The sequence below is a fragment of the Micrasema longulum genome, unplaced genomic scaffold (assembly GCF_059751315.1).
Source record: "Micrasema longulum isolate JH-2025_06_02 unplaced genomic scaffold, ASM5975131v1 h1tg000251l, whole genome shotgun sequence".
NCBI classification, from domain to species: Eukaryota; Metazoa; Arthropoda; class Insecta; order Trichoptera; family Brachycentridae; genus Micrasema; species Micrasema longulum.
This window is the reverse complement of record NW_028277456.1, coordinates 65,800-90,502: the sequence shown is the minus strand read 5'-3', so window position 1 is coordinate 90,502 and position 24,703 is coordinate 65,800. Positions and strand designations below refer to the sequence as shown.

The 24,703-nt window shown below is 30.8% G+C and overlaps 1 protein-coding gene across 3 annotated transcripts in view; it reads left to right on the top strand.

Moving 5' to 3' along the window:
- LOC148283236 (uncharacterized protein KIAA0513) overlaps positions 1 to 24,703 on the top strand; it is a 25,767-nt gene extending 1,064 nt beyond the window's left edge. The window contains exons 1-10 of one of the 3 annotated variants that reach the window (XM_088223756.1): positions 6,341 to 6,568; positions 12,997 to 13,192; positions 14,760 to 14,953; positions 16,632 to 16,867; positions 18,168 to 18,269; positions 19,144 to 19,304; positions 21,180 to 21,369; positions 22,005 to 22,230; positions 22,723 to 22,817; positions 23,494 to 24,703. In XM_088223756.1, the coding sequence (XP_088079882.1) occupies positions 6,480 to 6,568; positions 12,997 to 13,192; positions 14,760 to 14,953; positions 16,632 to 16,867; positions 18,168 to 18,269; positions 19,144 to 19,304; positions 21,180 to 21,369; positions 22,005 to 22,230; positions 22,723 to 22,817; positions 23,494 to 23,561 (1,557 nt within the window). In that variant the 5' untranslated portion in view covers positions 6,341 to 6,479 and the 3' untranslated portion in view covers positions 23,562 to 24,703. Of the gene's footprint in view, positions 1 to 6,340; positions 6,569 to 12,993; positions 13,193 to 14,759; positions 14,954 to 16,631; positions 16,868 to 18,167; positions 18,270 to 19,143; positions 19,305 to 21,179; positions 21,370 to 22,004; positions 22,231 to 22,722; positions 22,818 to 23,493 lie in introns of those variants that run through there. The other 2 variants (XM_088223755.1, XM_088223757.1) reach the window with 2 other exon arrangements.

Here is a 24,703-nt window from a genome sequence, read left to right as displayed (position 1 = left end):
TATTATTATTTTGTGGACGGTCGATACAATGAATTAAAAATAAAACATTATTTTTGTTGGTTGATGGACATTAGGTAATTGAAGCCCTATAGCAACTGTCACATATTATACTCGGTGTCATACATAATATAGAAATATGCACCTAAAAAATTACACTGGAAACATCAGAATTAAACGTTAAAGAGATTAAACTTAAACGAAATATTATTTACAATGATTGTCAAGAAATAAGAAAAATTACCTTCGTTTACTAATTACTATACTTGGTGTTTCATACTGATTAAAGAGCCAAATTATTCAATTGTATTAGTTATAAACATAATATTATTATTTTCTACAATTTATTTTGTTGAAGTAAACAGTCATCAAACGGTCTGTGTCTTACCATACGTCCCTGTTTTAGCATATTGTTTGAACGGGATTGTCCGGGTTTTAAACATTGATTCCGGTATCCCGGCCGATTTGGCATTTTGTACCAGCCACGCGAAAATTTAACGACACCGCGAAAAGTACGATTGGTGCAATACGATAAATAGTTGATTTTTGTCGAATTTATGGTTAAGAATAAAATATCTGCATTTTTCTCAATGTGTATTTATATTTTCAACGTATCTGCCTAGAATTATACTATACTATAAACAGGAGGGTGGATCAACGGTGGCAGAACGATGGAGAACCTCAATGCCTATCGATTTAATCAACACCGATCTGTACGTAGATTAGTGTTGATTTAATCCCTATGTATGTTCGGCGATATTCAGTTGTTGAAAAGTTATTCCGATTTTTAAGAAATTTTTGTAAAAATCCGATTTTAGGCTAGGATGTTCTTAGTGTAGCCAAACTATTAAGTCCACGGTCGTAATTTTTTTCTTCTAAGTATCTCAATAGTAGGTTTCTTATCCTACAATAGAGTTTTAAGTCGTTATTTGAATTAATTTCAAATAATTTAATAATAATTTTGGCGGGCTCCGTGGTGTAGTGGTCTAGACGCTTGACTCACCCAGGGAAGGTTCCAGGTTCGATTCCGGGTGAGAACATAAAAATTACAATGTGATTTTTCTCAAGCCTGGGTGTTCTGTGGTGTGATTCACCACTGTAATTGGGCCTCCTGGCCTGTTGTGGTGCAAAAATAAAATAAAATAAAATAAATAATAATCTTCACAAAAACATCTGCAAGCTTAATTTTTCAACTAACTTTTAAGGGCTCTGAAAAAAAATATGCTACATGAAAAAAAATTCTACAACCTATTTAAAAAACTACTCTTATTTATGAAGAAGTGAAACTAAAAATTTCATTTGGCTAGTACTGGTGCATCATGTTAAAAAGTGAACTTGAATTGTAGAAGTGCTAAAATCAATATTTTTTATGTGCATCAAAGACGCACTTAAAAAGTAAGCTAACTTATTTTGGTTAGACTACTCAACGATACTAAGTAAAGAAACAAGTTTGCTTGATAAAAGAACGGGATCGTGTCAAATTAAAAATACAAAGACATGTAGTTTTATTTTTATTTTTTAAAGTAAATGCTCAAAATGGGCTCCATACGGGACACATATGAAAGGCGTCGGAGTTTGGAAATTTTAAAACAATGAAAATAATTATAGTTAAATATAATAATAATCTAATAATACACTCGTACAATAATCTTATTTGAATTGTAATTATATATTTTTAGCTCTTTATTGATTGAAGTTTTGAAGATCTTCATTACTTTTTACTCTGTTTTTATTATATAGCGCCCTCCGTGGTGTAGTGGTCAAGACGCATGACTTACCCACGGAAGGTTCCGGGTTCGATTCCCGGTGAGAACACAAAAAAATAATTGTGATTTTTCTCAAGCCTGGGTGTTCTGCAATATAATTCACCACTGTAACGTAAATAAATATTTAAACATTTTTAAATATTTATCACATCTTTTACTATGTTTTTTTTAGTTATTATTTTTACTATGTTTGCAGTAAAAAACATGTTTTTTACCATACCTATAAATACATATATATATATATATATATATATATATATATATATATCTGTTTCTTACTATGTATTTTCTTTTTACAGTACATTTTACTGGGTTTTTAAATACGTTTTTTAGTATATTTTTTACTACATTTTTTACGGTTTTTTAAAACTATGTATTTTAATATGTTTTTCAATATGTCGAATACCTTTATTTATTTTTCTATGTATTGATCACTGTTTTTTATGTATATTTTTTGACTGGCTTAGAACGGGTAAATAACCCTTGTTAGATAGTCAAAGCAACGTTTTATAAATGTATAAATGTATGTATATTATATGATAATAAATAATAATAAACACAATCTGATATTATTAAATTAATAAATTTTCTGTAATGGACATTGGCTATTGTGATACAAATTAATACAGTTTTTGCTATCATTCGTGTTTGTAATATGGTCATGAAAATGATTGACAATATCCAACAAAGACCCTACGTATAATTTGCCAAACTCACAGTGAAAGGTCACAGTGATAGTAATAGAGTTAAATTCAATTAAAATCGCGATGTATGAAATTTAAAATTTAAAATTTAAAAAGAGTGTTTTGTCAAAAAAAAACATTGCTTTTTTGTGTGAGTGAAACCGATAGGAAGACCCACGGTTTTTAGTACGGTTTCGGGTATGTGAAAGAATGTACTTTCAGTTAGTGGTTTACCTCTTCTGCACAGCGGTTCAGCCTCCATGAATGAACGGTAAGCTTTAAAAATATGTGGAATATTTTTTTTAGCCCTTTTCACATTGAATCTATTTGTTCTTTCCATTTCATATTTTGATCTATTATTATTCCCAGATATTTTGTCTTGGATTTTTCGGTCGGAGTATCAGATTGAGAAGGACAGTTTGTATAGTCCCTGCAGTTCCTGTCGTTATATTTAAGGTCTATATGATTAAGTGAGTTCCCTGACATTTCATGATCAGATAGAAACAATTTTTAGCAGTTTGTTGAAGATGTTAGGATTCGTCTTGCGTATTGCCAGGGTTTTTAGTAATGCACGAGTACTTAGATTTTTCGGTCAGAGTATCACATTGAGAAGGACAGTTTGTATAGTCCATGCAGTTCCTGTCGTTATATTTAAGGTCTATATGATTAGGTGAGTTCCCTGACATTTCATGATCAGATCGAAACAATTTTTAGCAGTTTGTTGAAGATGTTAGGATTCGTCTTGCGTATTGCCAGGGTTTTTAGTAATGCAAGAGTACTGAGATTTTTTTATAACTCGTTGGTGCGAAGTTGACTCGAAAGTGGCTCGATGATTTGGGGACCGTGTGAGTTGAAGCATTCTCTTATGGCGGAGAGGGTTTAGAAGAAATTTCTTCGGTTTCCCGGTGAAGGAGTGCGGATATTATCCATGGTTTTATCCCACTGAGTTCCTTCAGTGTATGCTCGGTTCCAGCAGTTTAAAGACCAGAAGAAATGTGTCTTTAACTACGCACTTCTTTTGATTGTTGCACGGTATTATTGACAACCCTGAAATTATGAAGAGCATTAGCTTTTACGTTCCGTTTACGTCAGAATAGACTGTTTCACATTCTAATATACAGGACCAACCTGCCAATGGTTATGCCTGTTGGAAGGACTATCGGAAGGAGTTTTTCGTTACAAGATTTTCTTACTTTTTAAACACATTGTTCTCTGGATATTATGTATATTTATGTGTCATTATATATATACCTAATTTTACCTTAATACTTTAATTATTTCCATATGTATGAATTAAGATATTCCATTTTGTAATGTACATATATATGAATAAATAAAATCGAAAATTTAAATTGAAATTGAAAAGGGTATATTTCTATAACTTTGATCGTGTTGATCCTTCGACATTTCTACACTTGCTCTCAGTTAGAAATATCTCCTTTCTCTTCCTTAATCTCTCCTCTTTTCCTCTCTCTTTATTCCCCTTTCCCATTGAAGACTAGTATCAATGTTAATGGATTCATATCCCCACATTGCTAGTTATATTTTCTATCTATTTTTTTCCTCACATATGTTTTGAAATAAAAATTACGTAAATAATACCATTAATTTTATGGTTTGAAAGAAATTGCCGTTTGGCAATAAGCTCGCTAATGTAAAAATATATTTATGTAGGTACAAAAAGTAAAATAATTAAATTATCTGATTTGTTTATTTCAACAACATATCAGAATCAACACAATTATTGTGTATGGAAATAATTTAAATTATAGTTTGTAATTTATTTTTTACATATCAGCAAAAAAATCTAATAAAAAATGTGTGCATAGTGTAGATAGTGAGTACATAAATGCTCGTATGCATACTTCCTATTTCTAGCGGTATACGACTAAAGAGTGGTTCGGGGTTGGAAAGAGAAGGGTAGATTTCCTCGCCTACCCACTCTATGGCGCAATGCAGCCTTACATGTACAAGGTTTCATGAACACATTATTTAAAAAAAAACTTTTTCGAAAATGCGACCTCTCTATGATTTGTCTTATAGATAGAGACTTGTGTTATGTACTTGTACACTTAATTAAAACATTTAATAACTTCGCTTATGTGTGCGTATCAAAAAGTTTTTAGATAAATAATTCAAATGTGCGTACTTACACGAGCGCAAAAATAATATGTTTACTTGGTCCATCGTCAGGCACTAACACATTCATAGGTTTATTAAAAATTCGACCGCAGTGTACATACGTATACAAATAATATCATTTTAGTGTGTATAATCGGTTTGGAAACGCCATATAGTGAAATAGTTGTTAGCTGTGATTAATTGTATCTTCTCCACCCATTATTATAATATTTTTCTCCTTGAATCTTTTTTTTCTAATCTGAAAACCGTTCGTTGCTTTGACGGTAAAAAGGCTATATTCTTTTACCCAGAATTCTTAAGGCTGGCAACAAATATCCCAGTCTTCATTTCTCAGAAAACAAGTTGTCTCCTTTCACGCGATCACCGACTACAACCATCTCTCACTCTCTTTCTACCCAGTCCAATTTCGTTCCCTCGCTTCCTTCAGAGTTTTTATTATTATAATACAACTCAACAGCTTCATCAATTATTTTTCCGCACCCGGTGGTTTGATTTGCCAAATGCAGCGTTTTTCGATCATCTGTTACATGAAGAAGGTGATGTTGACCCTGCCAGGAATCGAACATCAAGCATGGTTGTTGTAAGGAATGTAGGTATATTGTTGGTGACAACAATATATTTACAGTCGTCTGATCGGATGAGTCGGATCCCATCCTCGTCGCCAATTGTTTATACCCTCTGGTGGTTTGTGAAGTTCAATAATAAGACTTATTGTAGTTGACTGTGGTTTATTCTAAATGCTTATTATATTGTGGTAAGAGAGCGACTGTTTGCTAGGAGAGACAAATCTAGAATGACTTGCCAAGCTGTGTGGGTATGCAGACGGCTGTAGATATATTGTTGTCACCAACAATATACCTACATTCCTTACAGTTATCGAACGCGCTCATCACTACACTATGACGTGAAATTATCTCTTCTCGATTTCCCTTTTCAGGAATTTCACCTGATACAAGACACATTTTTCTATTTTAAAATAAACGTTTGCACGTAATCTATGATATTCCCATTTTGGGCCATTTTTAATGAGTTGTAAATTTATTTTGGTTTATAAAGAATGAACAGGAATTTATATATCATTTATCAGTTATACGTAAACACAACATTTAGCTACAAATAAGTTTTTAAAAATGCTTTCCGTTGTTATTTTTTAAAATCAGTTCTACTAATATTATTGAGTTTGCTGATAGCAATAATTATACTAACAATTTTACCAAATTAACAGGGCTATTTGATTTTATGAATTCAGTATTAGTTCTTCTATAATAGATTAATAAAAGTATCGTTGAATATATGAATATCGAAATAACTTTCTACATAATTATATAATCTAAACAAACGATATAATGAATTGTGCGCTATAATATTATTGAAGGTTGGAAGATAAGACTGTATGATCTAAATCGCCGACTGGGAGAAACTCTAAACGTAGAATCAATTATATTTAAAATATACAGAAGTCGGAGGGATTCGAGCTTAGAACTTTAGATTTCTGATTCCGCAACATTATAACACAGCCCGATATATGAGTAACGCAATAAAATATTTAATGAATAACAATATAGTTGAACATATTATGTTAATTTTAGTGTTGTACTTTTCCTGTTGCGATGTCCTTTGCGGTTAGATTAATCTTGCGGTTAGATCGCTCAAAACGAATGGATAACGTTTTGTGAAAAAATGTTTGTTAAAGACACGAAACACAAATAATTTCATTCAAATTACACTCTTATCGCCATTTACAAAGTGACACCTGGTGCATTGACCGTGTTTTATGTAATTGGAGTTGTGAATAATAATTAATTACCCGGAGGTACCGGCATAACCTAACGGCTCAGAGAACCTTATCAAACTATGTCCAGGCGACACAGTTACTCTTCGCTCATGGGCAATGCAGTGTGTACCGTGCCGCTCTGTGATAAGGGTCCTCGCGTCCATTTTACATTTCTGCAACTGTCAAAATATTGCAGGAATCCTCTTGTAAGTCTCCCAAACATTACATTATTCGAAATATATTCGTCAATTGAAGCCATCGCACGTCGAATGCATTGAAATAACACATTTTTTCAACAATAATTGACGTACGCAATATTATTAGTACGCATTTGAAGGCTTGATAACGTTAAATAAGTGATCAGTTATTAGGTATATCAGCTTCTGTTTAATAGCGGATGTTTTTTTTACCTAAAAACAATGTCATATATGTATTTTGAAGCAGTTGTTTTAGGATTGTGCAATTCTGTAAAGTTAGATATCAATCGATTAGTTCGCATGGGAATGCGGTATTCTGGGGAGACAATCGTCGAAGGTGCATCGTATGCACTGTTGCAACTAACTGTTCAATTAATTTAAATTTGTAAAATATGCGCACTATAAAACAAACTATAATAATTACCTGCAGGGTAAATTGTGATGTTGTGAATATTGCATATAATCAGGAGTCCGAAATCTTTTTAGAATTTTTAACAGTCGGCATGCGTGATCCTCATAAAAGGTTCAATATCGTCGTCCTTATTTAAATATAACGTAAGTATTTTTTTTTCTGAATACGAGATTATGATTGAATATTTTTCGCCGCACAGAATAGTATAAATCTCTATCATTTGAACGAAAAATAATATCAATTGCATTAATAATAATATAATTTGTTGACAGAAAAGAGATAAAACACATTCTTCAAATAACGTGTTTCTCAAATAAGACTGGTGGTCAGTAGTACAGTAGTTTACATTTTATTGGATAAAACGCTTAAAAATCGTGTGTTAAAAACACAATGTTTGGTGAAAAAAAAGAAACACTAAATTTTCATACAAAATTACTGATTTATGGAGCTTTTATTGTCTACTGTAAAGTTATCATTTAGTGACTTACGTTGTATTCAAATAAGGTGACGATATAACTTACTTACACCGTCATAATGATAAAATTATAGATAGCAAAATTTTATCTTTCGATAGTGCTTAAATAGTTGTCATCGCGACTCAATAAGGTCCTTACCGAAGTTAAACGATATACTTTGCTTTAGTAATAGGTGTTTTTAATTTAAATGATCAAAAAACCTTTTAAATATAACTCAGTATATTGAAATAAATCTTGATGCTTTTATTTTAATTTTTAGAGCGAGTTCTCATAAAGACACTACAAGTGCCCGTTTTAGAAAACCAACTTAAAATGACAATTTAGTATATTTATATAGTTATAATCATCATCTCATTCCCTTTCCGCACCTACTGGTGCATGGGGCGCTGCATTGGTACACCAATTGCAACGTATTTCAATCATTTTTTGCCACACGGAGGTAATATGACCAGTCTTACGCGTAAGGCACCATTCCAGGGACTATGAAATATTGTCGTGTGAAAACACCCTTTTAAATAAATATTTCAAATCCACCATGTCGGGAATCAAATCCGAGACCTCTTGCATGGTAGGCAAACGCGCTGGCTATTACGCCACGAAGCCGACATACTCGTATTTAGAACCCAATGAAATAAAATATGGTAATATTAACAATTTAATAGAATTAAATTTAACGTAAACTGTGTAAATTCACACAGCAAAATGCAGTCAAAACTATTCAATCTTATTCCAATTTATGGTGTACACAGTCTAATTAAAAATGTTTTTTTTATTTCTCCACTTCACCGGCAGAAAATTTTATATTATTTTAGGTCTCAAGTAATCAAAGTCCTTTAGAGCCATAGACTGTATTGGATAAAAAAATGTATGCCGGGATTTGTTAAATTCTTAAATATCATAATTTTTTAAAAATATTTACCTACTTAGCAATGGTACATATTTCGATACAGCTTTCGCGCGAAGAAGGAAAAAATAATTTCAATCAAAATCAATATTTATAAGGTTTCTGTTTTCATCAAAAGCATAGTACCAATAATACGCGCTACTTATAAACTACTATAGATACGAGTATACCATAACAATCTATCAGACTAACACTCAAAGTTCTATTTATTGTTATCTTGCAACAAGTTCGCACATTTCAAAAGTATTTTTAATCTGTTTTTTTCTTTTATCGATTTTAATCCATTATATCTGTATCTTAAAGGATAAACCGCGGGAGTCCTATCGAACGAAATGTTAAGGAAATAAGATTTTTTTTAATTTTTTTTTATTTATTTACAATTTTAAAAAACCCGTCAGGGTTACATTAGAAATTTTATATTGTCTAGTCATTTTATGTCTCGTCTAGTCTAGTTAGTTCAGTCATCATGTGCTTTTTCAGATTGATTTTAAATTTGTCTCCAGTAAAAGTTTTCAAGTAGTAAGGTAAGTCGTTGTAGTATTTTGATTGTGCAATTTTCAAAACACGATAACTTTTAAACCAACAGAGATAATTCCAACCTTATTTAACTTTCAATGATAAATAGTGATTTAAAACAATAATAGTAGTACCAATTAAAATAGTTTATCTGGGACCACTGATGTTTTTTGCATTAAAAAAAAGTGGAATTCAGATTTTTATTTCAACTTAAAAAAGCATTTTTACAACGAAAGTGGGCTTCAGTGTTTTATTCAGTGGCTTATTGCGATAGTTTCTGCATTTTTAACTTCTATATATATTTATCCTTTAAGGTACTGATCAGACGCGTGCGGTGAATATTATCAGAAGGGGCTGACAAAAAATAATGTATTTACTTTTAGTAGGCATGATAGTACATAGATAAAGATAAATATCTAATTCAAATCGATATAGCATAGAGTCACTCTTTTATAAAGTGCGCTTGATATTACGAAAATGATGCTTTATAAGTTTTATATTTCAGTACCTATTAAAACTCGAGATGTTCTTAATTTTGGACAAATTTCAACAATACGCTATTAAAATCTTTATGCTTTATCTTATTAGAGTCGTTCTTTCTTTGCATTACACGAGTTGGAGCAATAAGACAACGCTATAAGCTTAATGCGCGTGCGCGGAAATTCGATCACTTGTAATAGAACTGGACTTACGATGAAGAGTAGTGTAATAGTGTATAGATTCCAGCGTATCTAACGAATACGGTCAAGGTTAAGGTATTAAAATACGGAATAAGATAATTTTAGAAATATACGAAGATTTCCTTTTCATATTTTTAATTTTTCACAATTAACTACTTATTATTATTTTCAAATAGTCAAGAGATGCGCCGTAACCACAGTATGTATGGGCGGAACGCGCCTGGTACAGATATTATATATTGTAGATATAATAACGGAGGTACAAGTTTAAGTATTACTACTTCAAAATTAAATTAAACTTTAAGCGCTGTTCCTTTTTAAACCGTTCCAAAACTTGAAAGGATTTATCATTTAATCATTATTTTAAATATTATATTTTGATTGTTCGTCTGTTCATAAGAATAAGAGCTTTTGTTTTATGTTTTTACTTTTTATTTTATTAATAAAATTTATGCGCTACACAGTTTTCTGGAAGTCATGATATGTGCTGAATATTTATCAGTCATTATCCGAACTTCCGTCAGCTTTATTCTCTTTCTTGTCAAAAAAGCTTTTCAAACCTGGAAACATTTCCATAGAAAGATCATATATCATTCTATAGAATACGTATTACAGTGGTTGGTGTATTTTTGTTTTGTGAGAGTTTATGAAGCTTCTCAGAATGTTTATACCGAGGAAATCTTGTAAAAATGTATGTCATAAAAGAGGAACAATTCTAAAATATGGTGTTAATTTGAAGTGATATTATAACATAATCATTAGTAAAATGTCCGCCTCGTGGTTAAAAAGACAGGCTGGATTTCCTCCCTAGAGAGTTATTTGGATCGAAATTTACTGTAACAGAGAGGGAAAACATTTTTGAGAAGGAAATATGGAAGTCTAGGCATTTACAGGGCTTATTGTTGTCCGTAAATGCAAAAAACAAAAAACTTGCATTTTCCTTTCGCGAAAATATTTTCCCTCTGTTGCAACAAATTAAGATCTAAATAACTCTCAAGGGAGAAAATCCAGCCAATCTACAAAGATTTGCATATACTCAAAACATTGTTGAATATATGCTGCGATGGTGAACCAGCATGTATAGACCGTTGGGTGCAAAAAGGGAATGATGGTGATGATGAATACTTTTTAAAAATATTATTTTTTCTATTAAATTTCATAAAAATGCACCTAAAACCAAAACAAAAACAAAATGTTGCCAATCTGTGCTACAGTTTTTACAGTGAAATTGAAATGAGTTTTCCGATGTCCTTAGATTCTCAAAAAGACTTATCTGGTTAAACTGTGACATGCGGTTTATATTCTGTGAATGTTAAATGAAGTGATTACATGTAATTAAACACTGTACCAAATCGGCGCAATCCAGAACTTTGCCTAATTGACATGCGCAGAAAAATTTCCCGAACGGAAGACTCAACTTAACTTTACTCAACATTTCAATCAAAATCAGCATAAAAAAAGTAATAAACATAATTGTACACGGCATTTACGAGCTTTGCCAACGAGCTGCATGTTTAGATGATACCGAATGTCATTAAGATAGCACACCGGCTTCAATACTTTTAAACGCATAACCCATTGAGGCTGTAGTCTGGTCATAGACTAAAGATATATTATAAAGTCTGATAAAACCTCAAGAAACGTAAGAAAACCACAGAATTTAGCTGATTTAAAACGCCTTTTATAAAAGAAACACGACAATAAAAAAAAAAAAGTTTAATAAAAATAATTATGGTTTATTAACAAAAATAACAATTTCTTTGTCTACTACATACACACTTAGGTAATAGATTTCTCTAGATCATGTTTAGTCTGCCTAAATAGGTACAACTTGTTTTAAGGCAGACATTTTTATGCAAAATAAACAATAACATTTCTAAAAAATAGTTAATTTATTATACAGTTATACAATATTAATTTATCCCATTTATTATTTTTAAGAATGTTTTTGAGAAAATTTTCCAATATTTTTCTACCAAATTTATTTAATTGAATCATATGACGTATTTTTGCTAAAAATAAATATATGCATTTCAAATCGAAAATGTTTCATCATAATTTAGACGTGTTTTTAAACATCTACGGAAGCATCTTTGACGTTTTCAAGAATTTTATTAGATCACAAAACTAATTTAACGTTTTGCGAAAAAAAAAACGAAAAGTGTTAGTGGTTCACAGTTTTAGAATTTCCTCTAACATTTCTTTGAAAAGGCTGTGAATCTTTTATTACTGCGTCATACCGCGGTATATGCAAATTTAAGAACACAAAAGATACGCTAGTTGCTTATACAGGCGCAAAAACATCTCGTTGAATCTCATTCACGTGACGTTTTTTTTTAAACTTATTTACCATTATATATTTTTTGTTTTTTTTTTACAATATACCTACGAGGTAAAACAGAGTATTAAAAAAATAAAGGATAATTACATAGCAATGAAATCCTCCCTATCTTAAACCAGTAAAACATTAATAATATCCAATCCTATCTTAAACAAATATAACATTAATATATTGATATTAAAAAGGAATCACAAGTTAAAGATCTTGGATTCCTCTTTGATAAAAGACTTAATTTTATTCGTCATATTAATAAAATTACTAATAAAGCCATGAAATGCTGAGGTTTTATATTACGAACAGCAAAAAATTTCAGTTCTCTAAATTCATTAAAAATGCTGTTTGTTGCATCAATTCGTAGTAATTTAGAATACAATACCACAATTTGGTCTCCATTTTATACGTCTCACCAATATAAAATAGAAAAAGTTTAACGTAAATTTTAAAGATTTTTAAATTTAAAACTATCGATTCCTCTTGAGCAAATCAATTATAATTCTTTAATGTGTAAACATAACTTAAAAACATTATGTAGTAGACGGACAATTAGTGATTTGATGATTTTGTATAAAATTTTAAACGGCTGTTTGGACGTTCTTGATTTAACAAACCTCATTCATAACATTTAATGTACCTTTAACTCGGACCCGTCAGACTAACAAAACGCTATTTTATATAAACAAATCTAGTAGTAATTACTATACACACTCGGCTATTCAGAGACTACATAAACTTGGCAATTTATTGATATCTTTTGCTGTTCAATGTCCAAATTTAAAGAAAGATTTTTATTAACGATAGAATATTTTATTGCGTCATTTAGCCATTTTGTGTTTGAGTCTCTATTGTTTTTATGATTTTATTCATTTCTTTTAATTGAATTTATGTTCTTGTATTAATTTATTTTATAATCGCCATCACTATGTATTTTATAGTTAATAATTACCATATCTTTGTATTTTTATTAAGTAAAAGCTCTTTAGGGCGTTTAAACTAAATAAAATAATAAAAATATTTAAAAAATATAGTGATTGATTTTATTGTTTTTTCGTGTTGCTAGGACGATAACACGGTACAGATTTTTGCTGATTAATTATATTTATTACAGTAGATTTCTTAATCCCCGCCCACGCGCTACGCCCTCCGCCGCTCCTGCCACCATAATGGTTGACCTGGCGGGCTTCAAGGAGGAGACGAATGGAGAACACATCAAGAGGATCATGGACCGTACACAGGGAATGCTTAAGTCAGGAGTCTTGTCCTTCCTCGGAAACAGCTCTGACATTATCACGGGAATTTCTAACAAGGTACCAAATGGAAATAAGCAATACGAAGGATTTTGATTGGTTGTGAATATGAGCTCCTACATTAGTTAGATGTGAGAGGGAAATGACGTTGACGCTCAATTTGTATTTATTACAATGACAATTTATTATTTATTAAAATTTCACACGCAAGCGCTGCGAAAATGAACACGTGGCTTTTATTACGAGTGCGTCCACGAAAAATACTTTTTATTTTATACCAAGATGTATTGGAATGAGGAAGTTCAGCGCAACAGGAAATTGGACATAAAAAGTGTTTTCTTAAGCGCGGTAAAAATTGGAGCATTTAATTGTACCGCGAAGTTTCTCGAAAATGTACGAAAAATTATTAAAAAATATTTTGATAAAACTGAACTACTTTGAATGACGACACTAGTTTTCCGAAATCAATCAATGACAGAGTTTTTCATACATTTCCGGTAACCGGGAAGCCTACTCACTTCAGGACAACTCACCGTAGAGAACCTGAGACGTCACAGGCGGAGTAATTTCAAAATGACAAAACTTTGAAAAATAATAACGCTGATAATGCGATACATAAAAATACATATTTTATAAAAAAATATTAGTTTGATAGTTTATTAACAAAAAAAAAACTACTGAACTTCCTCATGAACGAATTAAACGATAAAAAGGGTTTATTCTCATTCCATTATCGGTAGAAAAATGTGCGGAAGCGACACGTTCACGTCGAGCAAATCGCTACTGTCACAAAGTCCTGTCCGTGCGTGTTCATACGAGGACAATGCGGCCGCTGGCGGCTGCGCGCGGTGGTGGGACTAATCATTGTTCCGCGGAGCCAAAGCCTCGAAACAACTTTTTGTCCTACATGTCGACAAAGGTCGAGTCCCGGGAAAAAAAACAATATTGTTTTGTCCACGTTCAAAGGCGTTTGACGGTGAAAACTGATAGGGGTAGGTATTTGTGCCGTAATGCGCAATATGTTCAAATAATAAATTTGCGCGCATATTATTTAAGAAAAAAATAATAAATTAATAACATCGGATAATAAGGTTTAATCGAAAATATTATGATAATTTTATTCGCGATTTATTAGATAACTAAAAAAATGTACACTGGAAAATCAATATCCACATGAAAATAAATTACCCGAAAATAATTTAACTAATTTTGAACCGGGTTGTGGTCTCGTGGTAGGATTGTGGACTCACAGGTCCGAGGAGGTTCAAATTCCACTTTATTACAACTCGATTTCCATTTTTCCAGCACAAGTTATTTACGACTTCTAATAACTTCTAGTATGTGTAATTCGGCAATTGCCTAAAAATTTTAATATTTGAGTTAATAATAAGAACTCGAATATTTATCTTTTATAAAAAAAGTGTTAAACACAATAAATGACATAGAAAAATATAACACCGTAAATTAAATTTAAAAATCTAATACGACGATATATACTTTTGCATTCATGTTTTTTGAATTTTGCATTGTTAATTTTTAGTCTAGTTTTAATATGACATTTCAATAAAAATAAATACTGTTGTAATACAATAAAGTACAAAAAAATATTGAAATATTTTCCTCACAGTTGGAGTCTGCCTTGAGCATGAGTCAGTCTTCCTCATACTCCACTGAAGAAGGGTATAGCTTCGGCAGCGCCCCCCTGTCAGAACCTCATGTCTCCATAGTCCCCCGCAAGTTGCATGCCCTACCCAGCCTTGGTCTTACCTTTGAAGACAGAACAGCCCTCGCCAAGCACAAGCGCAGGACACAAATAGAACAGTAAGTTCTAACGTTTAATATTCCTGATATCATATTTATAATTATCTACGTACTTAGTACACACTTTAATGGCATTTACATATATGATAATATGTCAATTTTGAGCTACATAAAAAACAAATAAAACTAACCAAATATTTTTTCAAATAAAATAAGTAGATCACATTTATTATCTTTAAAAAAATCAGAAAAAAAACATTAATATTAAAAAACAATCCAATAAAGGAAATATATACTCATTTGCCTCTACCAAGCACCGCCAAAATTCAATAAACATTTTTTAAAAAAAACACGTTTGTTTGAAGAAAAATATTGCCCTTTTTTTACTAGGCTCTAAGTCACGTGTTTTGTTCTTTGGTAGTAAAACTTATCTGCTTAAAATTACAGAACTAATGCAATATAAATATTTCATATTACCATAGAATTATGAATAGTCCAGAAACCGCATACGAGCATCAAACAGAAGGCGACTAAACTACTCATAAATGAGTAGTTTTACGTTTTGACCCATTAATTTCTTTGTAGACGACGCTCAGTACACAACTCCTAATTTGAATTCAACTATGCCGTGTTGTTTCCTTTTAAAGTGTAGAAAAACTGCTAGGATCTTAAAAAAACAGGATGGGATCCCATTTCATTGTAATAAGAAAATTAATGTGTAGGTGGCAAATAAATAAATTAAAAATTGAATTATTTTTCCATCTGTCAGATTGTCGAAGAAAAGAAAATGGACATTTCGTTAGTGTTGCCAGGTTGGAATTTTTTTTCACCTACATTGCTCATCTAATGAGAGAACTAATTAAAATTGGACCTCGGATTAAACAACTCTGTGGTGGACATTTGACCGACATTATCTTTAAAAAATCCAATACTATTTAACATGATATAAAAATATCCGTTTTATGTAAAATAAAATTTGTTTTATATTTTAAGTTCAAAGTTCATTAATTCAATTACTCTAATTAAATGACTTATCTACTCTGTTGTGTCAATCAATATTTTTTTTTATTTTTTACCTTACATTTGTGTTATGATTATATTTTTTTCCCATTGTGCAACATTACGCGGCGACATCACGAATGCGTGCGGTGAAAGTGGGGCATAGTGGGGGGATTTTTGATCACAGTCCGATGTATTCAAATATGATTCTACGCTCCTTCTGGACTATTCTTAATTCTATGCATATTACTTTTGGGTCGGTACATTTGATTACCCTGTGATCAGTGTTTTTGACATTACATATTTGCAAATTGTTTTTAAAAATTATAATACTCAGACCCTTTTCCCACAAATATGCAGCTAGCTTCTTTTGGCTCAAAATTTCCTTTGGCTCAAACCTTTCCCTAAAATTTTTACTTTTCAATGAAATTTATTTTCAACTAAATTTCTGCCAACTAAATAAAAATAATTCATATGGAAAAAAAAGATAACAATAAATTATAGGTATCCATTTATAACAGCAAGTGCTTCTGTGGCAGTAAATTGGCTGTACCCAGAATTGCAATGTAAGTTTTTATTGTAACAAAATAATTTTTAAAATGTGTGTATTCCTTTGCATGGAATTTTTCCATACCTATAGAAAAAAGGATTCTCATCTGTGAATAAATAAATAAAAATAGTTCCTCAGTACACTCTATATTTTAATTGGTATGGTATTCATGATTCAATATGTTTTAAGGAACACTAATAGCGAAATGAGCCGAGATCAAAGCGAAGATTCCTTCTCAACTTCCATGGCACGGTGCGATGCAATCAACAATCACGGAGATGAATCAAGTCACATGTGTGGGGGTAGTACTGATATAGACAGAGAACTCTCATCCTTACACCTCTCTCAATCCATTGACAGTAATTTGGAATGCAGCTTAGTAGCCACAGGACCTGATCCATATGATAAATTAAAAGTAGACATGGGTAAGAACTAAATTGCCAAACCAATTTCAGTATTACAATATAGCTTACCTACAGAGTAGATATACTTGGCGGGTTTATTACTATCGAAAACTATTTTCCAACCAATCAAATATCAAATAAATGCGAAATGTACAGTCAAGACATATATAATAACAGTATAAACAAGTATCTACATTTAATATTACAATAGAAATACAATGAATTATAACAAGGAAGGGACAGAGCCGGAACTACTATAGGTTCAGTTAGGACATTGAATCAAACGCTCGCTTACAAGGGAGGGGAGAATAATAAGCTCATACTTATTAACAAAGATCCTGTCCCTTTTCAGTAAGTGACGGGGCACTAGGTCCCGTTAGATCCGGTGCTGGGAAGGCATTTGTAAGAAATAGGAGAAGGAAGGGGTTGAATTTCGGTTAGGTTAGGTAGTTTTTGAGAATTTAATAAAAATGGAAATAGAATGATAAATCACTTGAAAGAAATTTTATTTACAAGAGAATACTTATTGAAGTATATAAGTACTTATACATTTACAGTACACTTCTGTTCTATGATTTAATAACTAACAACTTTCAAATTTAATACTTAATCTTTTTTTTGTTTCAAAAGAAATATTTTTTTATGTTTTTTCCCCTATTTTTAATGATTAGAAACTAAATTTAATGTTAATGTAGTCAAACAAACAAGATAACATTATGGAGAAAACTGAAAACTGATTAAGCAAATACCACACTGAGGGAAGATGGGACTCTTGTTCAAATAGTTACTGTTAACGAAAAGGCGGACTGTAAATAAAAATAGAATTTCATTCAGTTTTGTGAATTGGGAATATTTGAGAAAGGATAGGAATATGGAATGAATACCTACCTTTAATATAATCTGAATGTTCTTCAATTTCTGGCACTGGAACACAAAATGAACTATAAAATGAGACAATGTTTTCCACAACGCGCGACGATTCCAACCACTTCTTTATCCGATTTTATGTCTGGTCAAAAATGTTGTATTGTTTTAGTTCTAAATCCGAATCTTCTAATTTTGAATATCTTCTATCTTGATGTTAGGTAGGTACCATAAGGATGGGTCAAAGGAAGGATGGGAACGAAAGGTAATCGACCAGGAATAGTTTCGATAAATGCTGTTATTTACTTAACAGTTACTAAGAGTAAATAAATTATTATTCAGTTTTAAATAAGTAAAGTTATGTTATGAAAACTATTTTTTTTCTTTTTTTTACTATTCAGATAACACGACTAAAACAAAGTTCACCAAATAATGTATGCATTTTTTTGCTTTTTAGAAGTTCCTAGTAGTGGTTCAGCCAGCGACCTCGATGGCTATGGGCCCAGTACTAGCATAGATTCTTCTGATAAAGATGGTAAAAAGTTTTGGGTGCGGTCAGGTAATAGAGTTATTTCAAACTTTAATTTTAAATAATCACTTTGTATTGAGAACTTGAATAAGTTCTCGCTCTTTTTTCGTGAAAATTAATGATCTTTTTAAAAAAATTGTAAAGAACATGTCATTGAAAGCATTGTTCTTTGCTGGCGACTACTTTCTCCATCTTTCTGGCAGTATACGAATACCATCTTGAAAGAACACGAATTGAGGCATTTTTGGGCATCTTCATAAGAATGTAAGTGCTGCTCAGCCAGCCCATGAGTCATCGATCGGAACATGTGGTAATTGGAAGAAGTTTCCCATTTGAGTGTTTCCAAGTATGTTTTGACTGGCCTTGCAACATGTGGCTGAGCAATGTCATGCTGCAAAATTACTTTGTCGTGTATTTCCTTATATTGCGGCCATTTTTTCTTTAACGCTCGGCTCAATTGCATCAATTGTAGTCGATACCGATCTCCCATGATGTTTTTGTTGGGTTTGAGAAGCTGATAATACACTACACCCAGCTGATCATGGTGCAGAGCAGAGAAGATGATAATGATGTTCAGTGATGTTCTGACAGAGCAGTCACCGTAAATCTCCAAAAGAATTCTGTATGCTTCAGCTGCAGATTGAAAAAAAAAGTAATGCAGTAAAGTTCCCCGCAAATACTATTTTTTGGTGCAAAATTCAACATGTTAAACGCTGTGAAAAAATATGATGTTTACACATTTGCAGAATAACATATACTGTCATTTCAAGGCTAATTGGGGAGCTTCACAATAAAGTTGGCTGTAGTAAAAAGGCTAAGATAACATCATCTGTCGGGAAACAGCGAGAAGTTATTTAAGACCTTAATAATAACATGCTTATTGAATTAATAAACATATTTATAGGTTCTGAAGGCTCTGTACAGTCATGGGCTTCGAGTTTAAGTTTGGATAGCCAATCAGATGAAGCCACAGTTGAATTTATGAGACACTTTGTTTCTCAACTGTTCATGGATAGTTGTGTGATACAGTTGGATCAGAAAGCCAAATTTGGACAACTTTGCCAGGTAAGTGTTGTGTGTAAGTTATTTTGTTAGAATAATTTACTTTGAACAAAGCAAATATATTTTTGAATACTTTGCACAGTCTATCAAAAAAGAGAGAAAGTAATTTAGGGCCCTAGGGTTCTTGTGAGTTTTCTCTTATAGTAACTTTGTATAAACTTAGTACTTTGTACTTCAGAGTACTGAATATTATTCAACAGTATATATTGAGAACGGTAGTGGTTACACACATAAAGAGAGACATTTACCCAAGCGTCAACCACAACCATAATACAAGATACTCTAATAGGGATCTGATACTAAGTGAAGGGGTCAACACTGTTCTGGCATCGAGACAACACTATAACGTAGGCAAAAAGGTCCATAACCTTTTGCCAGAATCGTGGAAAGACGGGAGTGTTGTCAAGTTACGGAAGGTGTTGACCTCGCTCTTTCATGACATTGGTCGTAGGGAGTCAGAAAAGTTGATGCATGCCACGGATTGGAGAACCTTACTGGATGTCAAAAATAAAATATCAAAAATAAGGAATAATTTAAAAAATATATATTTATAGATGACAACCATGAAGTTTCGCATAAATAAATTGTCTTTGTTTTTATGAATGTATGTATGTGTATGCGCATGGGTGTATGTACGTGTGTGTGTATGTACATGTGTATATATGTGTATATTTATATATATGTGTGTATATATGTGTATGTCTGTATGTATATGAATCAAAATGTGTATCCGAATAAGTTTATATTTTGTTTGTCTGTGCTCTATATTAATTTGTTAAGTATTATAATATATTAAAATGTAATTGCCTAGCTTGGAACGGGGTATGTACCCTTGTTAGCTGGGCAAAGTGAATATGGAATTGTATTTTGATAAAGAGTGTGAATAAATAAATAAATAAATAAATAAACAGTAGTACTGAAATTCAATGTCTCGACCTTGTTTCAATTTAAGTTATTTACTGACAATTGATGGAATTCCATTATGATTATAAATAAAAAATACTTGGTCCACTTAAGGAGTTTGAAGATGCCTGAGTATTAAAATGCTAATGGGTCAAATAAATAAATGGAAGTGTACCAAGTGTTTTTAATTTATAATTTTTATTTAAATATAAGATATTATAATATCTTGACCTTGTAATATCAACAATCTCAAAACAAGCCACTTATATTTTGATGTTGCCATTGCCAACATTTTTTTTTTTTTTGTCTTTATTAGGGCCTTCTACCAAAACTTGATAACATCGGCCTAAAACAAGTTACATTAATAAACATAAGAACAATATAAACAGAAAGGAATAACAATATAAATACAAACAATAGACAACAAAAATATAAGTAGAAGAATAACATCAAAATATCAATTTTAATAATAAACACATAACCAAATAAACAAAAATTTCAACATAAATTGAAATAGGCACTAACAGAAAAACTCACCAAAACCCGTTGGTGCCTATTTAACAGAAAAGAGAAACTTACAGTAAAATATTAGAAGAAAGATAAAGCTTAATAACTAGAAAAATTACAACAAAATCATCAAAATATTAACAAACATAATCTTATGTTAATGATAAATTATAACTATTAAACCATTGCCAACATAAAAACAGTTGAGTGTGGTTCCAATTTTTACTGTATTCTGCTCTTTTTGACAGATTACAAAAATTTCTTATTTAAGTAAAAATTTATAAAGATTCCTACCTTCATGCAACAAAATTATTACATTATATTATTGAAAATGCAAAAAAAATAAAGGTATTTTTGAAAACCTTTGCTATGCAGATTTTACATACATGTTTTACACATATGTTGTTCTGAAAATTATGTTTTTTTTATATTTTATTTCATTTATTTATTGTATTGTTTATTTTTTAGAACGAAACTGGGAGACTATGGTTTTCAAGATTTGTTAATGCTCAGAGAGGAAGATCAAAGCGTGTCAATGAATCTACATTTTATTCCTTGATACAATACTTTGCAATTGTACTTTTTGAATGTGCCGATGCTGATGATTTTTCTCCAGCCAAGTCTCTAATGAATATGTGTTTTACATTTTATTTGGAAGGTAAGAAATTAAGCAGTAACAGAGTCGCATCTTATTGTTTTCCATTGTATTTTTGAGTTATTTTTAGGAACGTACTACATAATTATATTATTTCATTGTAATTTGAAAATTTGTTACGTATTTTCTGCCGATATTATTACGTTATGGCAAAAGTCTAAATAAAAGAACACAAATTCAATAAATGAAGTAATTGAATTTTTTATTTGTCTTTTACAGTCTGTCAAAAAAAGTGAATAAAAATCAAAATTATGGCTGATTTCTTTGCTGGCCATTCTAAATTATAAGTGGATTTTATTTTGTGATTGGTTTATGACAGGGTTTTTTTTATTGAACCATTATTTTATATATCTATCCAATATCCACTCATAGTCGGCCTCGTGGTGTAATGGTCAGCGCGTTTGCCTACCATGCAAGAGGTCTCGGGTTCGATTCACGACATGGTTGATATGAAATATTTATTTAAAAGTTTTTACACTAGAATATTTCATAGCCCCAGGACTGGTACCTGAAGCGTAAAACTGATCATCTTACCTTCATGCCCTATGCAACATTAGGTGTCGAAAGGGAATGATGATGATGACCAACTAATATTTATATTAAGTTTATTATTTTTTTAAAAATCATTTATTTTACAGTGGAAGTTCCTGGGTGCGAGCCTTATAAAGAATATCTCTACACTTATCTTAGAGATCAGCCAATTTGGCATTCTCTTCGATTTTGGAATGCTGCATTTTTTGACGCGTTACAATGCGAACGAATTCATAGGCCAATTGCAACAAAAGACGATGTCACATCAAACAATATGGAAGCTCTGTACGACGACAAACAGTATCAAGAAAACATAACCTTTGGGCAATTAGGGTATACATCATTTTAATCAATTAAATTTACCATAGATGATTTTGCAGGATTGATCATCAAATTTTCTTGATAGAAAAGTGTTGCTGCCATCCCCGTGTACCTTGGTTAGGCATTTAATATACATATTATAATTTATCAATAGTATCTAAAAATGACATTTATTCATAACACATTATTGAACTCTGTTTGTAAAATATTTTACTTATAGAATTATAACATATTTTACTGTTATTAAAATATTTCCTTTAAATATGTTTTTACCTAAAAATAAATAAACACAGCAAATAATTAGAATGTAATAAAAGGGAAGAAAACCATTTATTTATTTTAAAAAAACTGAATCGACAGAGTTGCAAAAAAAAATTAAACCTCTTGGTATAGCAATTACTTTTAAATCCAAGATTGGGATGAATTCACATTCCATATGAACTAAATTTAAATAAATAAAATTAATAATATTACTTTTTGATACTGTATTTTTATCTTTTTCAGAACTTTCACATACAATATGCACGCTTTCGGATTGAGTAGAGAACTTTGCACAGAATTCTTAAGAAAACAATGTATTATTGCTAACTTGAGTAAAGGTACAAATTTTTTACATATATGTTTGGCGAGTGTTTATAAATGGGAATTTCAGAATAATTTAAGAGCGTAATCAATATAAACTTCGTTCTTGATTTCAGTTGTTACATAGGTACCTGAAATATTTTAAAAATATAAATTTATATTTGTTTGTTTTCATGCATTTATGCTTTATTAAGTTAGTTTATAACATCTTAAGAACTAATATAGAATTTTGATAACATTACAATTTATATTAAAATTTATCAAGGTGTTTTTTAAAATTAATTTGAAATATTTCAAGGCTTTCCATGTTAAACTTATTGTACAGTTTTAAACTGTTTTCATCCTCATCAGTAATTTTTTATATTTTCACCTTTAGTATGGCATTGAATTAATGAAAAAAAATCAATGTGAGAAAGCCAAGTTCTTTATGCATTATTTCTACATTTTAATATATCTGTTTTGAGTATTTCTTATTCCCCTATTCTACAGAATTTAAATGTTTTTAAATTCCCTGTCATAAAAAAATTATTGATGAATGGTAATTTATATTTTTATGGATATCAATATTAGTATTTATATCTACCATATTTCTAAATCTTCCCTAAGTTACATATACGTTATGTAAAGCTAAGGTGTACTTCTTCTAAATATATAGAAAAAATATTGTTTTAACTATAAATTATTTGTTTTCAGATCAAGAACAAATGCTACGAGACAATATTGAGAGAATGTACAAGGAAACAGATCCATGGAGAGCTTAATATTTATAAAACATCTGTTATTTTACAAAGGAAAAATGTGATAATTTTGGGGCTATTAATTTAATGTTGATAAAAAAATATTAAATTTGTTGATATAAAAAAAATACATATTACAATATTATATACGTTTGGTGCTAAATGAAGATGAATGTAAAATAATCGGAGGGAAGACTTCGGAAAGGAATACGAGCTATAAAAACAATACATTATTTGAAACTCCTTAAAATTTTTAATAATTATTTTGAAGGAAATAATACGAATAAAATTTATTGAGAATTCAGTGCCAAAGTATCATAAGGCGCCTTAAACAGAGGTGCGAGTACATTGTACAATCATTTAAAATTACATTATATCTGAATTAGGTAGAAAATAATCAATCATCCAATTAAAAAATATCTAACAAAAAAAATGTTTGTATCCAACATAAAAACATGTCTATCAATAATGGTTTATCCTTTATTTAAAATTTAATCTTATTATGATTTTTTCCTTCAATTTTCCATATTTACATTAAATTTTTTTCAATGACCACGTGAAAAATATCTTATTTAAAAAGTATGATGTAAATATTATGTATAATTTGTTTTTAAATCAAACAAATCTTCTTAAATGTTATTGGATTTTCAGAATTCTCAGATTAATATGTTGGATGTGGTCTTTTAAATATGATGACCTTGTTTTGGATAATATTGACTTATTGTTATATTTTTGCCCAATCATTCTACATTACTTTGCTTCAAAAATTCACATATCCTTGAAAGCAAAAGTTCTGATAATCCTTATAAAAAGTATACTTATTTAGACTCTAGATGGTGTGATAAGTACTGGCACATGACGCGTAAGACTGATCACCTTACCTTACATGTAACAAAAATGATCGAGATACGCTGCAATTGGAGCACCAATGAAATGCCCTATACACCACATGGTGCGGATAGGGATATAATGATGGTGATGGTGTGATATTTTATTACTAAAAAAGTTATTGATTTACCTACTTACTTACTTGTATTTAAGAAAAATGAATATTATTGAAGAATTATAAACTTATCTTATAAAAGTAAAAAGAATGTGATACAATGTGCTTTGTATTTAAAAAAAGAAAGCAATAATAAAGGACAATAAAGAGATGGTTTTTTAAA